At 40.2% G+C, this 20,310-nt stretch overlaps 1 protein-coding gene across 2 annotated transcripts in view; it reads left to right on the forward strand.

Moving 5' to 3' along the window:
* Nucleotides 1–20,310, forward strand: part of OSBPL7 (oxysterol binding protein like 7) — a 47,698-nt gene that overhangs the window by 6,439 nt on the left and 20,949 nt on the right. For both annotated transcript variants that reach the window (XM_089531772.1, XM_089531771.1), the window contains exons 2-11: nt 8,391–8,607; nt 9,248–9,370; nt 11,178–11,231; nt 11,413–11,526; nt 13,885–13,995; nt 15,521–15,647; nt 15,901–16,004; nt 16,265–16,357; nt 17,602–17,731; nt 19,790–19,938. In XM_089531772.1, the coding sequence (XP_089387898.1) occupies nt 8,509–8,607; nt 9,248–9,370; nt 11,178–11,231; nt 11,413–11,526; nt 13,885–13,995; nt 15,521–15,647; nt 15,901–16,004; nt 16,265–16,357; nt 17,602–17,731; nt 19,790–19,938 (1,104 nt within the window). In that variant the 5' untranslated portion in view covers nt 8,391–8,508. The remainder of the gene's footprint in view (nt 1–8,390; nt 8,608–9,247; nt 9,371–11,177; nt 11,232–11,412; nt 11,527–13,884; nt 13,996–15,520; nt 15,648–15,900; nt 16,005–16,264; nt 16,358–17,601; nt 17,732–19,789; nt 19,939–20,310) is intronic.

The raw sequence follows: 20,310 nt of genomic DNA on the forward strand, positions 1-20,310 counted from the left end.
CAGTATCTGATACGCAACTAAATAACCCTCACCTCAAAAAAAGATTGCATTAGACATTTTCTATAAATACCCATCGCCCAACCCACGGTGTTTTTAATCCTTCAGTCTTTGCTTCGTTCTTATAAGCAAGCAAAAAACATGCATTTTTTAAGGTGCAAAGTCTGTCAGTTGTAGGGATGTTACTTTTACATGTGGGATGAGTGAAAACAGGTGGAAAGGATCAGCAAAGCAGAACTGTGAACTTGCTTGTGGGGGGAGAAACTTCTTAGGGCAGAGTTTCCATTGGTATTTCTGCTAGTAAGCAAAGGGCAATTACAGAGGACAACAGGGACACACGTGGCTGAGCAATGTCAGAATGTGGTCAAGATGGCAAAACTTGTGGAAGGGGAAGAACAGACAAACTAGGGCATCCACACTGCTTACATAATCCAGTTTGACACCACTTTAACTGCCATGGCTCAGTGCTATGGAGTTATGGAAATTGTAGTGTGTTATTTGTTGTAGTTTCTTGTGACACCAGAGCTTTACCAGAGTATTTCTGCAGTGTGGTTGCAGCCTCGGAGAGGCTGTAAAAGCCCTTGTCTGCACCGCAGAAATAAAGCAGTTTGACACCACTTTTACTGCCATGGCTCAATGCTATGGAAGTTTGGGATCGGTATTTTTGTGAGATATTTAGGCTTCTCTGTCAGAGAGCTCCTTTGCATTACCAAACTGCAGATTCCAGAATTCCATAGCATTGAGCGAAGGTGGTTAAAGTGGTGGCAAGCTGCATTATTTCTGCAATGCAGATGCAGCCCTAATTTGCTTTTGCCTCCATCTACTGGGAAGGACAAAATTCCACGTTTTCCTCTCATTTCCCCTGAATTAATTGAGTGCAAACTACATTTTCACTTTGAACTGAGTTTGTATTGACTGAAGTAAATGGAAGTTGAAGAGGGAAAGTGGGAGGAAAATAGAGAAACGGGTAATTTTAAAAGCAATTGAAAAAGTGGGCTGACAAGAGGATTAATAAGGGCTATCCCTGTCAAATCAAGACAGTTAGAGGTTATGGTATCTCATTGGCAGAATATGTACTTTGCAGACTCTGACCAGGGACGTAGCCAAGGGGGGGGGGTTCTTGGGGTCCGGACCCCCCCTTCCATTAGAAAAATGAATGGTGTGTGCTGCTGTGTCGCCGCACCCAAGCCCCATTATAATGGTGGCACTTAGTCTGGACCCCCCCTTCCTAAAATCCTGGCTACGTCCCTGCTCTGACCCTGGTCTTTCCAGGTAGAGCTAGAAATGAACCCTGCCTGAAACCCTGCATACCAGCTGCTAGCCAGTGTTGACGATGCTGGTCTTGATGGACCAAGTTGTCTGATTCAGCATAAGGCAACTTCCAATGATTTGATGAGAACTTGCTGCTGAATCAAAGGTGGGGAACTTTTAGCCTTCCAGATATTTTGCCCTAAAAATCCCATCAGCTCAACCCATAAGTGATAAAAGATTGTCAGAATTGAGGTCAAAAAGAGGACCAAAAGTTCCTAAATTCTGCCTGGGGTGAGCTGTACCTTTGCAGCATTAAAAGAGCTAGAGAGACAGGAAAATGAAAATAAACTATTTGGTCTAGTGGAACAAGACTCCTCTTTAAGAATAATTCTCAAAATGTGAAATTCTGCTTTTTAAGGAAATCCAGCTCTGTCTTGATTGGCCTTAGAAGCCAGCTAGTTCTCTTCCAGATTGCTTTCAGGATCCTCAAATATTTATCATTGATTTTTGTTTTAGATTCATCAGCTCTTTTAATTCTGTCATCTCTCAGGTTTTGTTGCTATGGCCTGTGCTTTTAATCATGCACTGTATTTAAATAATTTGTTAGCTATTTTGTAGAACACAGATGGGCAAAGTATAGCTCTCCAGATGCTGGTGGACAGCACCTACCAGCAGCCCTATGTAACATGGCTAAGAGTGAAGTGTGCTGGGAGTTGCAGTGCAACATCTGAAAGACAAGATGATTCCTATTCTTGTTATAGATTCACTGGCTGAAAGGTGAGATCTTTCTATTTAAAGAATAAACAGTGGGCTGTAATGGCCAAAAATAATATCACCAGGATATAAAGAACGGTAATAATAATATGCAACATATTCAGAACTGTATAGTACAAAAGTTTACAAAGTAGGTTTGGGGTTTAATCCTATAATGAAGGTCTGGCAACTGAAGGACTATAAGATATTGTGAAAACCCTGTTGTGCCAGTGCAATGCCAGATATGTGGCTGTCATGACAGGAATTGTTGTTGCTGTGTACCTTCAAGTCGTTTCCGATTTACGATGACCCTAAGGTGAATATATTATGGAGGAATTTTTTTGGCAAGATTTGTTCAGAGGAAGTTTGCAATTGCCTTCCCCTGAGACTTGCCCAAGTATAGTCAGGGAGTTTCATGGCTGAGCTGGCAATTGAACCCTCATCTCCAGAGTTGTAGTCCAATACTCAAACCACTATGCCATGCTGGCTCCTATCTTGGTAGGTACAATGGTGGAACTGGAACCCTGGAAAAGTATTTTAGACTTCAACTTCTAGAATCTACCAGGCAGCATAGTCAGTAGTCAGGTTGGTTAGGGGATTTTAAAAGATGAGGTCCAAAGTCCTCATCTTTGGATGGAATATCTCAATGGTACATACACAAGGAAACCATTCTTCTGGGGGTGGTGTACTGCCCAAGACATTTTGCTGTCTCAGATGAAAGACATGACACTGCTCTCCTATGACATTTTGCTCAAAAGTGGCAGTAGCAAATAGACCCTTAACAACTCTGGTGGCAGCAAGGTAGTGCAGGAGGCACAAGGCAGGTCTTACAACTCACAACCCAGTCCTCACAACTCCTCACTACCATTTCCCACTCACAGCATCTGCTACCAGATGTAGTCCCTTTAGTCTGCCAACCCCGACACTGGCAGAATCGTTTATCTGAGCTAAAATAGAGATAGAAAAATCAGTTGGAAAAATTAATGTATTTAAGTAATCATTATTAAGCTAAAAATCCAGTTCAATTACATTTGCACTCAAAGGGGAGAAATTAATTCTTAGGTTTATGCCTAACTGTAATTTATATCTAATGCCTGCTCTAAAAGCTTACTAGAACAAACCTGGAAAATGCCATCAGTGATTTCACTTTTAGTCTTGAGAGAGAGAAGGAAACAGCTTCTTAATTTAAAAAAATGAATGAATCCACTTCTGATCTACCACACCAAAACCTTGCTTTTCTATTCTCTATTTCTTATCATTATATCTCCTTACCCTTCCAATTTCTTTATCTTATTGGTTCCCACATGGATCCTTAATCCTACTGGAATTACTGTTGGTTAAGTGCTTTGAACTTAGTGACCTGAACATTGTAATTCCCCAACCCTGCAGAGCTGACACAAAGCAAAAAACCAGTTTTGCATAAAAACTAAGAGAACTACATTTTGTAAAGAATCAGCTTGGAAATGTGAATTTTTGGGTCTTTGTTATAGTCTCTAATTTACCGGTAATTAATAAATCACTGAGTGATAACTTAAGTGAATAACCTCAATTTTAAAAATAAATTAAGTTTCCTCTTTTCATTAGAAACAATTCAACTTAATTGATAATTTAATTAGTTAGTTCCTATCACTGGGCTCAAGTCTCAAAGGAACATTCTTATACTGTATCCAGTACACTCCAACCTATTGCCAGACCCCAACTATCAGCACAAATTTACACAAGTTCAGATCTGATGCAAGGAATTTTCTCTCTCTTAACTTTAATGGGATGGAGGATAATTGAAAAATAGACACCATACATCAATGAACAATGCAGGATATTTTAATCCAACCTTGTACATGTTCCTTTTTTAGACTACAATTCCCAATACTTCTTCAGATTGGCCTGTTGGTTGGGACAATTTTAGGAATTGTAGTTTTAAAAAGTATTTCCCCCCCTCAAGATCTGGTTTTAATTCAGCACTTAACTGCAGCACACCAATACCAAGTACTGTACATAAGCCCCATGTAGGAAAAATACAGCTCGATGTGGCATATATTTGGGACTTACGAATGGGATAGGAAATAGGAAGAAAAGACATTGTACACTAAGCCACTTTTAATCCCAATTTTGGGAGGGGTGGGTGGGATGCTGCTACTACTATTTACTATGACTACTACCACTAATAGACATTTTATGACCTTTTCACCATATGTTTGAAAATGGTACAGTACTACCTACTTTATGCTGATAGTGAAATTAGGTGATTCACTGGGACAGAATTTATATTGAATTTGTTTTCTACAAGGGACTGTTGAGCATCTAAATCCTCCATTGCATATAAGGCTTTTTGTTATTATTTTTTTATGCAAACCCAATTACGCAAATCTATTCCATATGTTTGCAAACAAGCTTCATTTGCATCAACTTTGCTTGGTTCATCTGTTCAGTTCCAGATTGTTGCTGACTTTTGGGATGTGGGTGTGCTAAATTTGGAGATTTGGGATGGCAGAAGAAGAATGACGAATGAATGAGTAATGACAGTATGCATTTACATTTAGCTATAAAGGATGGGAGTGTTGCCATGAAGGCAGACCAATGCATTGTAAATTTTACACATTAAAAAGTTTGGGAAGAAGAGGGATCAGAGCCTCCAAGTCTCAAGCCCCCCTTTGAACAACTCTTGTGCCCCTCCCTCGGGATCCCACCCCACCGTTTGAGAACCACTGCCTTAAAAAATTGTACATACCTTTATTATTTATTATTTTTAATAAATTAGAAAAAGAATTTGTTTGTTTTTTAAGCTAGTGGAATTTTTGGAAACCTCCTGCATTAAAGGATTTTTGGAAAATGTGGGCAAACCAGCTAAACTGGAGGGGGAAGGCCAGAGGCATTACTAGGGAGGTGCAGATCATACTGGGTGACACCAGTGGATGGTGCACATCCAGTAGGGCAGTACACCCAAAAGGACTGATGCGGCTACTGGGCGAGTGAGACAGGGACTTGTCCCCTTCTTGCTCGCCCAGCAGCCACACCAGACGCCTGGGAGAATATGGGAGCTGTCATCCAAAACCTTAAAATCTTGCTAAACTCTTGAGTTTTTCCAGAACACTATCGACGATGTTTTGCTAGCTCTCATGCAGGCAGTCCAGCTTCCGTGAGTGAGAAACCTAAATCCATATATATTTTCTCATCGTCTTTCACCCCTGCTCCTGCTTCGGGTTTCAACCTGAAACCCAGAAGGGAACAAGAGACTCAGGGCTTTAATCCTGTGCAGGTTGGCTCCCATAGAGTTCAGCCGGACTCACATCTGGGTAAGCACAGGTAGGAACAGGCTGAAAATTGAGAACTTGTTTGCTAAGGGAGGATAGATGCAAAATGGGTGTGGCTGAGCAATTTATACAAAGCAGCAGCTGTTGTACCAGCCTAGGAAAGAAAGGGTTGGCAGGTAAGCTGGTGAGCTAAAAGGGCAAGGTACAAAGATGACTTAGTGGAGCCAAGCCGCACAGGTATCCATCCATTGGAGGGAATGGGGAAATCTGTCATAGAGATGGCATTGTGAGTTCTTCCTTTTCTTTTCTTTCTAATCAGATCCACCATCTTTCTTCTGTCTTTTTTTGCTGAAAGCTTGTGTTGTGATCTAGAGGGTTTATTTGCTAAATTTTGTAATTGGGGAGAGGGGTACCAAACTGTGCAGCCAGATCAAACGTTGTGAAAGAGGAGAAAATCAGCATTGTGTCCTTGCTTGACATTGCTTGACAGTGTATTGTTGTGTTTGTGCAATTAGGGTTGCTCTTTGGACTCAGATGAAGAGACAGGTTGAATCTGGAAATAACACTGGGAGGGGGAAAGCTTGTCAGATGTCTGGATCTGTAAGCATGAGAGCAGGCATCAGACATTTCAGCATCAGGAAGGGGGAACAAATCCCCACAAAACCATCAAATTGTTAACAAAGTGATGGGCAGTCAGAGGATGAAATGCCTGATCAAGTGGGAACAGATGTTACTCAAGATGTTACTGAATTGCAGTTCCCATCATCCCTCATCATAGCCCAGGCTAGCTAGGGCTGATGGGGAGTCGCAGGCCAGCAACATCTGGAGTGTCACACATTTGTCACACCTGTAGTAGAGTTTCCAGTGGTTTGGGTTCATTGAGATGATACTTGGAGCCCGAGAGGTAAGTGAGAACTTTTGCTGCAGCACATGAAGGCTCACCAAACAAAGGAAAACCTGAATGGACCTTGATATACATAGATATACAAATAAAAGTTCCCAGGCAATGCAATAAAATAAAATAGCTCACCATCTTTTTTCTGGCTGCTTATTTTGAGATATTGCTCTTTTTTTTTAAATGATCCCAAGAAGATGAGGACTCTTTAGCCATCCAGAAGATCTTGAAGGGATACACATTCACCAACATTTTGTTTTGACCCTTGGTGGTTCTAGGGGTGCTCCAATCATGTGGAAATGCCTTCTATACCACCCAAACATCCTTTATTGGAATTATGAAGCAAAAACAGCCCTGGGGACCACATGTGGCCCATGGTCCACACTTGGTTCATCCTTGTTCTACATAAACATGATTGGATTGATCTTAGCAAACTCTGGAACTCTGTCAGTCTGGAGACCTCTAAAGACTCTGTCTCTGAACCACCACCACCACCACCCCCAACTGTATAGTCTTTGGATAAGAGGTTTGGTTTGTTGTTGTTTTTTAACTATCTGGATTCTGGTTAGTTTGTTTGTTTTGTGTTTAATAATTTGGAATAATTGTGGAGAGTAATGCAATATTGTGAGGACAGCCAAGGTAAGTTGAGTTACAGGTCAAGCAATGATGCTAATGAAAGAAGGCTGAAGCTTAGTTGAGTGATGAAATGCTCACCTTTCGAGGTGATGGTTGTGACAGAAAAGCATTAACTGTGACTAAGGCGACATCCACACTGCAGAAATAATCCAGTTTGAACCATTGTAATGTCCAGAGCTCAATGCTATGGAATTTGAGAATTGTAGTTTTGTGAGACATTTAGCCTTCTCTATCAGAGAGCCCTTGTGCCGTAACAATCTACCATTACCAGAATTCCATAACACTGAGCCATGGCAGTTAAAGTGATGTCGATCTGGACTATGTTTGCAGTGTGGGCGTAGTCTGAGAAGGATGGACCAGACTGAAAGTTGAGGATTTCTACATCTAATAGCTAGAATATCATCTAATCCAGGGGTGAGCAGCTGCAGTGGAGTCCTCAGGGCTGCATTTTGGGCCAAATATTGGGGGGCGGTTTGAATTTACGGGTATTTTCAAATGCCTTTCGTTTTTGGCTGATTCTCCCCTCCACCATTTTATGAAATTGGAGTTGGGGGGGGGGGATTAGAATGTGTGTTATTGGATAACATTGCTGCAGGTGATATTTCTGGCCATTTCAGGCATAGTTTTTGCTATAGTTTGAATAAAAAATTGGGAGGTCTGAAAGCTTGGGGAGATTTAGGGACTGTAAAAAGGGATTGGGGGCAGCAGTTTCCTCACCCCTCGTGTAAACCTCACCATACCTTTTATTTCCTAAGCCTTTAGCAGAAATCTTATGTATTATAACAGCTTTCAATTTTTTCTGCCTAAAGCAGCAGATTCGGAAGGTCGTGGAAGGACAGTCAATGATTACTTATTTAACGTATTATCATTGTATAATTCAAAGACATAGCCATGTCAGTCTGAAAAATCAGTATGCAAAGGGATCTTGTAGCACCTTTGACACAAACAGAAAAAAAGAAGTTGGTAGCATGAGCTTTCATAGACTTGTGAGCCTCAGCCTATTTCCTCAGTAACATGCATCTGAGGAAGTAAGCTGAAGTCTACAAAAGCTCATGCTGCCAACTTCATTCTTTCAGTTAGTCTCAAAGATGCTACAAGATTTTTTTAAAATTATAAATTAAAAAAGATCTCTTTTGCATACTTGTTATATAGGAAAAGTGGGGATGTGCTTTTGAGATAGTCTGCCTCAGCTGCCAGAGTAACCTGACTAGGGATTATGCACCTTGCCTCTGGGAGTAGCATGCATCCTTTTCTCCTCTGCCTTAGGCAGCAAAGTATCTTGATACAGCCCTGAATTCTAATAGTTCATAGTATTGGAACATACAAAGATGCATGAAATAATGTACGGCTCTAAAAATAAGCAGCCATTATGGCACTGATGAAAATAACAATAGAACGGAAATACACAGCTGAGAAAAAAATTAAAATTAAGCATTTGGTTCCGCCCTGACATAAAGCCCAGTTTGTTTTGAATTTGAGAATTCTCCTGCCTTCAAGCTTATTATGTGATTGTTATACATCTTTTCAGTATTCTTCTGTGCAAAGCCCTGATTCTCATTGTCTTTCTTTTTGTTAAGCAATCCACCTGCTATATCCTCTCTTAACAGGTAATCCTCTGAATGTATCGCTCTGGAGATGAAAAGAAAGTCTTGATCAAAAGGTGCATTTCTGACCATTCCTTGGCATCCCGAAGGGACGTTGGCAAGAGAGGCAGCCACCCCAGGAATGGGTAGCCATGAGAAAGATCTGTCTTCTCCAAAAAGGGCACCACCTCCCTCCCGTTCCAACAGCACCGTGTCTTCCAAACACAGCATTGCTCGGCAGGTGTGACTTCTTCCCATTGTGTAACCCTAACCAATCCCATGGCATCCTTAGGTGATATGGTAATGGTCTTTAGATCAGAGCAGTGGCGTCACTAGGATTGGTGTCACCTGGTGCGGCAACTCATGGTGTCTCTCACACACACACACACCATTGACCTCCTCCCATTTCACACCGTACAGAATCCTTAATAATGCTTTTTTGCCCTAATGTTACTTGTAAATCTTAATTCCCATATACCACTGGATGTAATGCTAATATTTATGATATAAACAACTAGCAAAATTAAAATTATGGCTTCAAATTACAATATCGTATGCACAACCTAAATGTATTTACATATACATGGTGAAGATCTGTGATGTTAAAATGTGATTTTTTTAAAAGAAAATTTTAAAAGAATAAAGCATTTAAGAAATTTCAATTTCAATTTTTTGAATTTTTAATTTTGAAAATTTAATTTTTTTAAAAGTCTGGAGCCTCTCCTTTGGATCAGAGAATGGTGTTGTGTCTAAAGTTTCTGTTTAGTAATTAATGATTGGTGCCATCCTTTAATGTGTGCTTTGGGGCACAGCACAAAGCCCTTCCTAGAGTTCTCCTTTTCCTTAAAGTTTCATGATGTGTGTGTTTCTTTGGATTTTAGGGTTCAGAAAGCTGGGAGGTGGTAGATGAGCTGCAGATACAAGGTGGGGTGATCCAGGAGCCAGAAAGGCAGGAGGGTTATCTGCTCAAGAAGCGAAAATGGCCCCTGAAGGGCTGGCACAAGGTGAGAGATTTAGCTGTGTGAAGAATCGCTGTAGGTGTTCTTGCTTCCATTCTAGAGTAATGGGTGTGTTGCTACATGTTTAGCATATTTGATCCCCTGTAATTCCAAACTCTAGTCCATTTCAGGGATTTGGTATGTTGATATGATAAAAGTGAGAATAGAGCTGATCTGTCACAGCTTGTATTGGTATGAGGAGAATAAGTATGCGTTCCAAATTATGTTCCAATATAACTCGCCCTGTATTGGAAATAAATTACACAGCCCTGCAATGAAAAAACTTTTTAAAAATGTTTTAAAATTTTTATTGTTAAAAAAAGAAAAAATCTATAACCACAATTTGTTTTACATTCTTCAACAACCACTAATCACTTTTTAAAAAATGTAACTATTTTTAATGTGTTTTTGGGTGCTGAATTTGAAAAACAATAAAAATACAATATTTCACACAGTTTTCAAAAATTCGATTGTCAGTTCATCTCTGATTAAGTGCAGATACTGATGTTCCAGTGCTATTTCATTTAGTGCTTTTGAATTTATTTTTGTGTTTCATATCAGCAAATTAAAGTGTTTTAAAAGTTTATTAGGAGACTTTAACCCCATATTTACTCTTTGTAGTCTAATTTTTTACAGGATCATTTCAATCACATATTACAACATGGAAACATCAAAGCAAGTTGTGGGGGGGATGGGGAAGCTGTACATGATGGAACAAATTTGAGGTCTTTTTTGGATTTAGTACACCAAATTTTTATAATACCAATATACATACATTTTTTAAAAAAGTTTTTATGACTCTCAGTTTTGCAGGCTTGCATTATGTGAATGAAGAAGATTCCTATAGTTCTACAAAGTATATTATATATATATAGGGAGAAATGAGAAACTTTATTTTAAAAAATCAGCACTGTATGGATTTGGAGATGGTAAAAGGGGGAAATCCACAGATCTGTACATTGTAGATTATATTGCTGTCTATATTCATGTATAAGTCTAGAGAGCTTAGTCACAAAATTGACCCCATAAACCTGAGCTGACTTATCCACAAGTCAATGTAAGTACCATACTCTCTTACCAAAAAAAGGGAACCAGCCTCTGATGAAAGGCAAGAGTTGGAAACACTGATCCCTCTTTATTCTTTCATCTATCCAGTCTTTAGTGTGAGCACAAGCAGCGATGTCTGCTTGAATTTTGTAAGTTGTTTGGCATCGTTTTTCTTTGCTTCATTCCTTACATCCTTTTTTACATAGGTTACCTAAGTTTTACCCTCAACTTATCCATAGGTAATATCAAAAGCCATGATTTTGGCCCCAAAATCTGTCCTTGATTTACACATGAGGTCAACCTATAGTTGAGTCAGTACCTTCATTTTCTTGTTTTCTACGCCCAGTTACTTTGTTAAAGATACATAATTTGTTCTGGTTTTTCATAAAATAATCTTGTTATTGTGTACCTTCAAGTTTTCCAATTTTTGGCAACTCTAAGGCAAATCTATCATAGAATTTTCTTGGCAAGATTTATTTAGAGAAGGTTTGCCTTTGCATTCTAGGCTGAGAGAATGTGATTCAACAGAAAGTTTTCGGGTAACATTACTGGTGCTGCAATTTTCTCTATTACGGATATTCTAGCATATATTTAGGATTAGGCCACTGTTTGTGCTAACAAGCAGTTTTGAGATTTAGTCAACCAACTCTTTCAGGAACTTTTTGAGAATAACCTGAAGTCCTACTTGCTTGATTTAATTCAATCAGGGCAATTTTTCATAGTAATTTATGTTTTCTTCTCTCTTCCCCACTTCTATTTCTCAAAGCGCTATTTTGTTTTGGAAGATGGAATTCTGAAATATGCCACAACGCGTCAAGATGTGAGTACATTTTGGAGGGAAGTCCAGTTTTCAATGTGGTAAGGTTTACGGGAACCCAGGACCTGAAATGGCCAAACTAGGGATGCTTAAAATTAAGGAGAAACACGAATGAAGTGAGCTAAAAGGGTGGATAACTCTTCAGCATCACCAACATGATTCTGTCTATTCTTCTTCCTTTCAGGTCTTGAAAGGGAAGCTGCATGGTTCCATTGATGTACGCTTGTCGGTCATGTCAGTCAACAAGAAGGCTCAGCGAGTAGATCTGGACACAGAAGATAACATTTATCATCTCAAGGTAATTGGTCAAAACAAGGGCACCATATCAGGTTAGGGGACAGTGGTATGAGAAAAGAGAAATGGCATTGCCAACTGGCATGTAGATTGTAGAAGGAAGGAAGAATGATGGAAAGAAAAAAATTATTGGGGACCTGAATACAAGTACCAGTTAGCCTTTGGCATGTTGTTGACACTAGACCTCAGTTTGTTCAGTATGGGAAATGGGAAATCTTGTGTGAGAATGTTGTATAATGATGCTAGACTAATTCATGAGGGATAAAGATATGTTAGCTATCTTTATATATCTGAAAGGATGTCATATAGAAGATGGAGCAAGCTTGTGTTCTGTTGTTCCAGAGACTAGAATACAAATCAGTAGATTCAAAGTACAAGTAAATAGATTCCACTTAATTTTTTTATGGTAAAAACTGTTTGATAGTGGAATAGGTTGCTTTAGAGTGGTGGATACTCTGTTTTTGGAGGTCATTAAACAGATTTTAGATAGGCATATTTCAGGGGTGCTTTAGTTTTGCATTCCTGCATGGCAGGGGGTTGAATTAGATGGCCCTTGTGCTCCAACTCTGTGATTCCATGATCATGTTAACTCCTGTGGGAACAGAATCTGTACTGTATAGGCATTTGATCTGATTCATATAGGCAATTATATTGAATGTTCTGATCTGAGAAACAACATCTAAAAGCAAATTTCTGTTTGCTGATCTTCTGGGCTGGCTGCACACATAGGGTATAGGAAAAGAGATAATCGTTTGCACTGTGGTATAATGCTTATATAATAATACTATGAATGACCTGATAGAAATCTTCTCAGCTCAGCAACCTGGGTGAAAGGTTATATGCCAAGTACTAGCTATTCAAAGAAATATAGTTGTGTGCCTATAGTTATCTAAATCAGGGCAAGATATTATTTCTTTTGCTTTACTGGAGTTGTCAGTCCAGTTTTTAGAGCTCAAGGGTTGGAAATTCTGCAGGGCTGTGAAAACCTGGGCCTATTCATAAAAGTGGGATCATCTAAGTGTGTAGTGAGTGTAGAGAAAGGCTTTGTGTATGGGCATGTACTAAGTAATAGGGAAAGGCTGAGTGTCTCCCTGACTATGGCAGATCAGTTCTATACATTCACAGCCAAAGATGAATTTATAGCTTTCAGAACATGTATTTGAGAATTTATAAAGGAATGTTAAAAACTGAATCCTGTACGTCCCAATAATAATAATAATAATAATAATAATAATTTGTTTTATTTATATACCGCTATTCCAAAGATCATAGCGGTGAACAGCATGCTTTCATGATATGTTTGCTGGAGCCCTCCTTGTACCTGTAACCAAAAGGTTTTGTGAGGAAGTTCTGGACCCATTCTGGTTCCCATGCTTTTGTTTTTCTACAAGAAATATAGTAGTAGTAGTGGTGGTGGTAGTGGTAGTAAGCTTTTATCTGCAGCTGTGAAGACTAGCACCTTGCTCTTGCTTCTTCCCATAATGAAAATAGAATTTGATAGAAGAACTCATGCAACCTGTGTTGACAGCCCATATCTAACTATTACTGCTGTGAAATAAATTAATCCTCTGGATTAATCTGATGATCTGCTGAGTTAAAAATATTTCTAGTTTGTGGATTCAGGCTTAGAAATCCATTTCCAGTGCCTGGGAATTATCAGTGCTAATGTTTACCATTTCTTTTGTTTAATTCCATCTCTCCCCTGCCCCTGTAGGAGTTGCCCTTGCCTCAGCAGCCTCGGGTACCTGATTTTTGAGGGTTATGAAAGGACAGCAAAGTATTAATTATTTCAATTTATAGTTTATTGCTGTGCCTCTGCTGTGAGGAGAGGGAGAGTAGCACTTCTGCAAGCTTCTGTGGTTCAGATATGATTCCCTTTGATTAATGTTGGGGTGGGTATCTTCTGCTGTTCTTCCTCAAATAGCAAAATGTCTTGAATCTGCTCTGGAGGCCTTTCACACAGTTACAGTGCTATATTCTGCCTTAGTTTCCATGATTTTAGAGTTCCATGGTTTCAGATTATGGAATCCAGGGATTTGCAATTAGGGAGGGGTATTTATAGGTGCTGTAGGCTACCTTTCAGAGGAAGGATCTGGCAAACCACCTCTGAGTATTCCTTGCCTAAGAAAACTCTATGAAAAATTCATGGGGTAGCCATAAATCAACAGGTGACTTGAAGGTGGGTGCATACACACACATATTGCCTCACCAAACTACAAACCTCAGGATTCCATAGGATGCAGCCATTGTCCTTAAGGTAGTATCATAGTGACATAACTGTAGTGTGAAAGGGCCCCTGTGCTCTGGTCCCTGTTTATGCTTCTTGCTGTTTAATGTCCCTTTTCTACTTAATCTATTTTAGATAAAATCCCAGGAACTCTTCAATAATTGGGTGGCCAAGCTGTGCTCACACCGCCAAGCAGAGAAGTTCCTGATGGGTGGCCATGGTGGGAGAGCTCCCCATCCTGCACAGGTGAGCTTTAGGCAAAACGGATTTCCTGCTGTGCTAAAAGCTGCACTATGTTGGTTTTTGGTTATTATTTTTACATCTTGCATTTCTCTAATGAGTTCAAGAGACTTTGCTCCTTCCCATTTTTGTCAGGTAGGTCTTTTGGACTGCTAAGACAGAGTGACTGGCCCAAGTCAATCTAGTCTACTAAGTGCTAGTCCAACACTTTAAACACTGCATCACTCTAGCTCTATGAAAGTGGGTGGTGGCCTCATGTATTTAAGGATCTTTCCTTGCTTCTCTTTCTCTGCTTACATGTAAGGAGAGAAGACTTGCGTCATTTCTGCGGGAAAATGTTATTTTCCTTGGGCCAGAGTTAGCTTTTATGATTCCATAGGGTGCAATTAATACATCCCACATACAGTGAGGCCCTTGCTGTTTGCAGGGGAACCATTCCGTATCCCCCCATGGATAGTAAAAAAAACACAGGACCTTAAGTCACATTGTTCTCAATGGGTGAACGGATAGTAAAAAAAGGGACCTTAAGGCCTGTTGTTCTCAGTGGATGCATGCTCCCATTTGTATCGCCATGTGTGCACATGCCCATTCATAAAGCTGGTGCCTGCCATCTGCAAACCACAGATGGCAAGCCTGCACTTGATGGGGGTGCACTGTATTTTATTTAGCTCTTGGTTGATAACATTTACATCCCACCTATCCTTCAAGGAGAAGATAGTATATATCATCCTCCCAGACTGGCATGAGGATTCTGGTAGCTGTACTTCAAAAATTACATTTCTCTCATTCCTCTTTCCATTTCTTTCTTTACAATAACTCTGTGAGATAGCTTCATAGCTGTGTGGGGTACTGAATCTAGGTCTCCCCAGTCCGAGACCAACACTCTAATAATTTTATTTATTTGTATTTATATTTTAATTGTATCCTGCTTTTTGGGACACAGGAAAAGCATCTAATAAGGTACAATACGTTATAAATATTTAATTATATATTAGTTTAAAGCAGTCATTAAAACACTTTAAAGCACTACACACACACACACCATAAAAAATCCAACATATCCATTTAGACACAGTTAGTAATTAAAGGCCTGCTGCTCGTCTGTAAGATTCACCTGATAAATTGGGTTGACTGACCCCATTTATGATCCTAATTCTAATCCTCAACTAATGTTAGTTCTCAAATGCTTCAGTTTATGGGACATATTGTCTAAAATGATAGAATTCTTATATCTCTACTAATGGTGCTCATTTAGTGGATTTCCACCTAGTGGATTTGCAGAGAAAAGTGGTTTTCAAGACCTAAAGCACTTTTACTTAGAGCATGCAAGCATTTCACCCTTGAAGCACAGCCATCTTCCATGTGAAAAAATGGCTGTAGCTCTGGGATATTTAATATGTTGCCCTGGAGCCTATAGAATACTTTCTTTGGTGCTTATTGAGGCTCCCTTCTCATCTGACTCCTCTGGATATTTTAATTTTTAAAAATTAAAACAAATAATAATGTGCATCATCTTGCCTCATTCTTGCAGGCCTGCAGCTCAAGGCACCGCATTCTGACATCAGAAAGTGCCCCTGCCTTGTCTTCCCTAGGCAATCACCGAGATAAGGTGAATTACTGGCTGAGTGACAGTAAAGGCTTGGACAGATGTTCAGCAGGTGAGATGTGATACTCTTACCATCTTTCTCTTAGGCATTGTTGGGTTTGGCAACAGAATAAATCTTTTCAGAACTGGTTCCAAACTATGCTTGCGGTACAGATTATTCATTTATCCCATGCCTCTCCAGAAATCCATCTTCCAAATGACAAGTGACTGGAGCTTTGACAGAACAAGAGGTCCTACAGATGTTGCCCATGCAGGTCAAAATTCCCCTCCCTCTCTTGATAACTTTTAGTTTCTTTTCTTCCTAGAACTCACAGAATGTCAGGAAAAGCTTCAGGAGCTCAACTGTATGCTACAGAGCTTGGAATCTCTCCATCGCATTCCGTCTGCCCCCCTCATCTCCAGTAGTCAGGTATGTACAGTGATGGGAACTGTAATGTTTCTTCTGCATAAAATGTCTTGAGTATTTTCATTACCACTAGCTCTGTAGCTGTTCCCACAACATTTTGCATAACCTTCTGCCATGTTTATGTGTGATTTTCATTCTCAGGCACCCCTTCTTTAACTGAGAAATCAGGGATTGTCTGAGAGCATGCAGTGCTTTGCAGTCTCACTTAAAATAACTCTTTAGTGATAGAAATAGTTTTATTCGATTCTTGCTTGCTTTTACAGACCTCAGCAAGCACGGAGAGACCCAGAAAGGGGAAGAGGTCTACACGCATTTGGTGTACTCAGAGTTTTGCAAAAGATGACACCATTGGCAGGGTGAGCTGGTTTGGGATTGTTGTTTTGATTTGTTTGTTTGTTTGTTTGTTTGTTTTGGGGTAGAAGGGAAGCTGCATCAGACAATGGAGACAATGGAGAAAATCATTTAAAGTAAGACAAAGCAGAAGGATTTTTTTTTTTTTTTTTTGGTGTCTGCATGTGACAGTATTAGAGCTTTTGGGTTTATGTCACTGTCATGTTGCTCTGATGTTGCAAATGCAACACCAAAGAATCTAGTAGCACCTTAAATACTAACATGTTTTTTTGGCATAAGCTTTTATGGACTGTATTTGATGAAGTGGCCTGTCACCAAAAAACCTGATAGTCTCTAAGGTGCCGCTAGACTCTCTGTGTTGTGGCGTTTATAACATGTAAGTTGTTTTTCTAGTTACTGAAGTGAGATCTCAGAAGATGGTGGAGGAGGAATAGCACATAACTAGACCACTGTGTTGTGCTGTGCCTTATGATGCTGCATTCTTATTTAATTAAAATTAGTAAAATTAGTTCTCATTGTCTGCTGAGAAACCCCTGACCCTGGGAGATTTCTCATTTGCATTTGTTGAGTCTTCTTCTTGCTATTTTACAAGACTGGTAGTCAAACCCTGTTTACTTTAAGGGTTTCCTTTTTCCTATTGAAATTGTCCAGGTGTTTGTGGATTTCAATGGCAAATGAGAAATCGCCCAGGGTCAGGGGTTTCCCAGCAGACAATGAGCACTAATCAAGCAGACACTAATCCTCCTTTGCATACCCTCCCAGTCTGAGGCCTGCCATTAGCAACAGAACAATACACATGCAAATCACTCCTGCCTTTCCAGGCCACACAATATATATACCCAACTGCTTTCCAGGCAAGCATTCTCTGAAGATGCTAGCCACAGATGTTGGCGAAATGTCAGATAGAAACTCTTCAAGAACATGGCCACATAGCCCGAAAAACCCACAAAAATCTAAAGCTTTCAACTTCATAAAGAGAAAATAGTTTTTAAAGAAATGACTATAGCAGTAACTAATTGTTTGGGGGCACCTCGGCCCTATAACCGTAATAAATTGCTTTTCAAAAAGTGATTTTCCAAGCTGTGGTCTAGTTTAGAAGGAGCCCATTATGTATTGTGGTGGCAGAAATAATAGGGACACAGTACTTTTCTGGGATGAAGGAGAAAGCCATTTTAAGTAAAGAGGGAAAAGGTGTGATTGTGAAGCTGTTTTGCTAGATGTCTAAACTCAAGCATTTTTCTCCTAGCAGGTGGGACGCCTGCATGGCTCTGTACCTAATCTCTCAAGATATTTGGAGTCATGTCAGAACCAGGCCATCTTCAGTGTCCCTCCAGAATATAGCCAGCTGCAGAGAAGCTTCTGGATTTTAGCTCAGAAAGGTGTGTTTATGGCCAGTGCTAATTGGTTTTTGTATCTGCAGTTCCTAGACCTGACAGTTTACTTGACCTGAATTTTATTTTTATTGATGTCGGAGTGCAAAAAACCAATTCTCATCTTGCCAGGTGGAAAGAGAGAGAGAACGAGAGAGAGCGAAGTCAATTGGAATTAAAGAATGTGTTATGGACTTCTGGTTCTGTTGTTTGTTTTCTTAAAATTTGACATTTTCCCCTAGGCATGTATAATCTTTGCTACAATAATTCACAATTTTTTAAATGAGGCAATCCAGATTCTGTATCAAAGAAGACTGAACTGTAGGACTTGCATAAATGTTACACCTTGCTTTAGCTGGAATAATTTATTGTGCTTCTGTAGAATGAGGGGTATAAGATAGCAGTTAGAGTCATGGAGCCCACAAGTGCCATGCAGTCTGTTGAAGGATTTACTGTGACCCTTTGGACTCCCACTGATCCCCTGCCCCAAGCCCCCCATTTTCTTTTTTCAGCTGACAAAATGGTTTTTTGACTGGAAAAGAAAACACTTTTTATATCCTCAAAAGGCTATTATGGCCTGGTACAAATGGGCCAAAAGTAGCGTGGCTGCGTCCATACTAGGTCTTGGGAGCGTGCAGCAACCACACGCTCCCAAGCCCTAATACGTATGGATGCTGCCATTTTGGTGCATGCACATTTAGGCAGTGTGTGTACCAATGATGTGTCTTGTGCGACACGTCCAAACAGTGTGTCGCACAAGACACATCACAGTGACGTCCCAGGGCGCAAATGGCGCCTTGGTGGTGTTGCGGGAAAGGAGCTCCATTTTTGAGTTCCTTTTTCCTGTGGATCGTTGCCACAGCCATGCAGTTGCCGCGGCAACAATCCAGAGAAGAAAGGGACGGCCTTTGGCCGTCCCTTTCTTCTCATCTGTACAGGACCTTTGTCAAACACACTGAAACAGAATCATAGGGCTTATCTACATTGCTGACAACTGGCAGCAGGTAAGGAGGGGATTTGGAGAGAATTTGTGGTCAGAATATGCCAAGGGCAGCCTGTTGTATTATGGTAAATGTAGATGAGCCCATAGAATCATCATAGAAAAAAACAGAAAAGCTAGAAAGATGTCTGGCAGTGATGCTGCATCATTTCTGGTCACCTGAAATGGCAGCTATGATTGGGCTGCAACTCCCCATGCACATTTTTATACTCTGACCCAACTGAACATATTGTCTAGAATCTATGGGCCCAAACAGACAGGCCAAAATAAAGCTGCTTCAAGTCACTTTGGAGGTATGCTGTTTAAATGATACATGCATCTTAAGAGGCCAGGAGCTGTGCCAAAGCTATGCTCAAGTCCCTATATTATACTTTAAAGAGTCTGTTTGCTTCTTAAGTTAGACAAATCCACATGCTTGATCACAGACCATGCACGCATCTGATGTAGGAAATCCAGGCCCTGACCCCTGATTCATTTCTGTCCTAACTCTCCTTGTTCTCTCTGTGACACGTGCTCTCATATAAACTCACTCCAGTACTACTAAAATTTGCCCAGTATTGATTAAGCTGGCATTGGTGGTTATGCTCATGTGAAGCAAAAAATTGAAAAATAAAAAGAAGAGAAAAAAGTTGAAGTTTGCAGGTTGTCTCAGAATTGCAAGAAAATATTCAAGTTGTCAACCTATGTGTAAATGTGGTCAAAATTAGTTCAAACACATGGATTTTTGAGCAACAGATTCAGAAATCCAGAGTAATTCAGGAAGGGAGTTGAAGTAGTTGGCAAATCAGGTCCAAAATCTTGCTAAAGTCTTTGGTCCCATTAGGCAACAGACCAGCATTGATGACTCTTTGATCAAGCATGTGGATTTGTGATGTGGATTAAGAGGCAGACAGACTATTTAAATTAGAACAGCATTTTCAGTTGGGTCCTGGCAGCCATAGGGGCTAGGAGTTTGAGTTTCTTTCGTTAACAAAACTTGGTGTTTTAGATAATCTGAAACCTTTATCCAACATTGAATTTCCTGGAATCATGGACTAATCCTTTTCCAAATGTCATTCATTTGCCAGTTCATGGGTCCCTCAGCAGTGTACTGGCTGTGTTGAGTACAGAACGAGACCGTCTTCAGGAACTGCAACATGTGCTAGATCTACAGCGTTCCACTGGATCTTCTGCACCTAGTGGCCGTGGGGGTGCCTTTGGAACTTCAGTGGCTGGGGTAAGGACAGAGCCAGGGTCCTTTGGCAGGGTGGCCAAATGATGCTTTTAAGACAGTACAGAAATCAAGGATTATTCACATAGCAAGCTCAAATACCATTCTTCCTCTGAAGTCCCTCTCAAATGGTAGCAGGAAGAGATGTCCCCTCACTTCTTGTTGCCTGTTTGAAAGAAACATCAGAGGAAAATTGAGTTATTTGGCAGAAAGTATGGGGTTCAGGGATGCTTGCGGGATTGGGCTGAGATATTTTGTGTGTCCTCACATATTTGGGGAGATTTCTGACTGATCTAGGGGCAAAAATTGCTCCTAAATTGTGTTGAAAATTGTTCTAAAAATTATTTTGGGCTTTGATCTCTGTGGGATTGATGGCAG

This window comes from Sceloporus occidentalis, unplaced genomic scaffold, assembly GCF_023333645.1.
Source record: "Sceloporus occidentalis isolate IW3139 unplaced genomic scaffold, rSceOcc1.0.p SCAF_7, whole genome shotgun sequence".
Taxonomy (NCBI): Eukaryota; Metazoa; Chordata; class Lepidosauria; order Squamata; family Phrynosomatidae; genus Sceloporus; species Sceloporus occidentalis.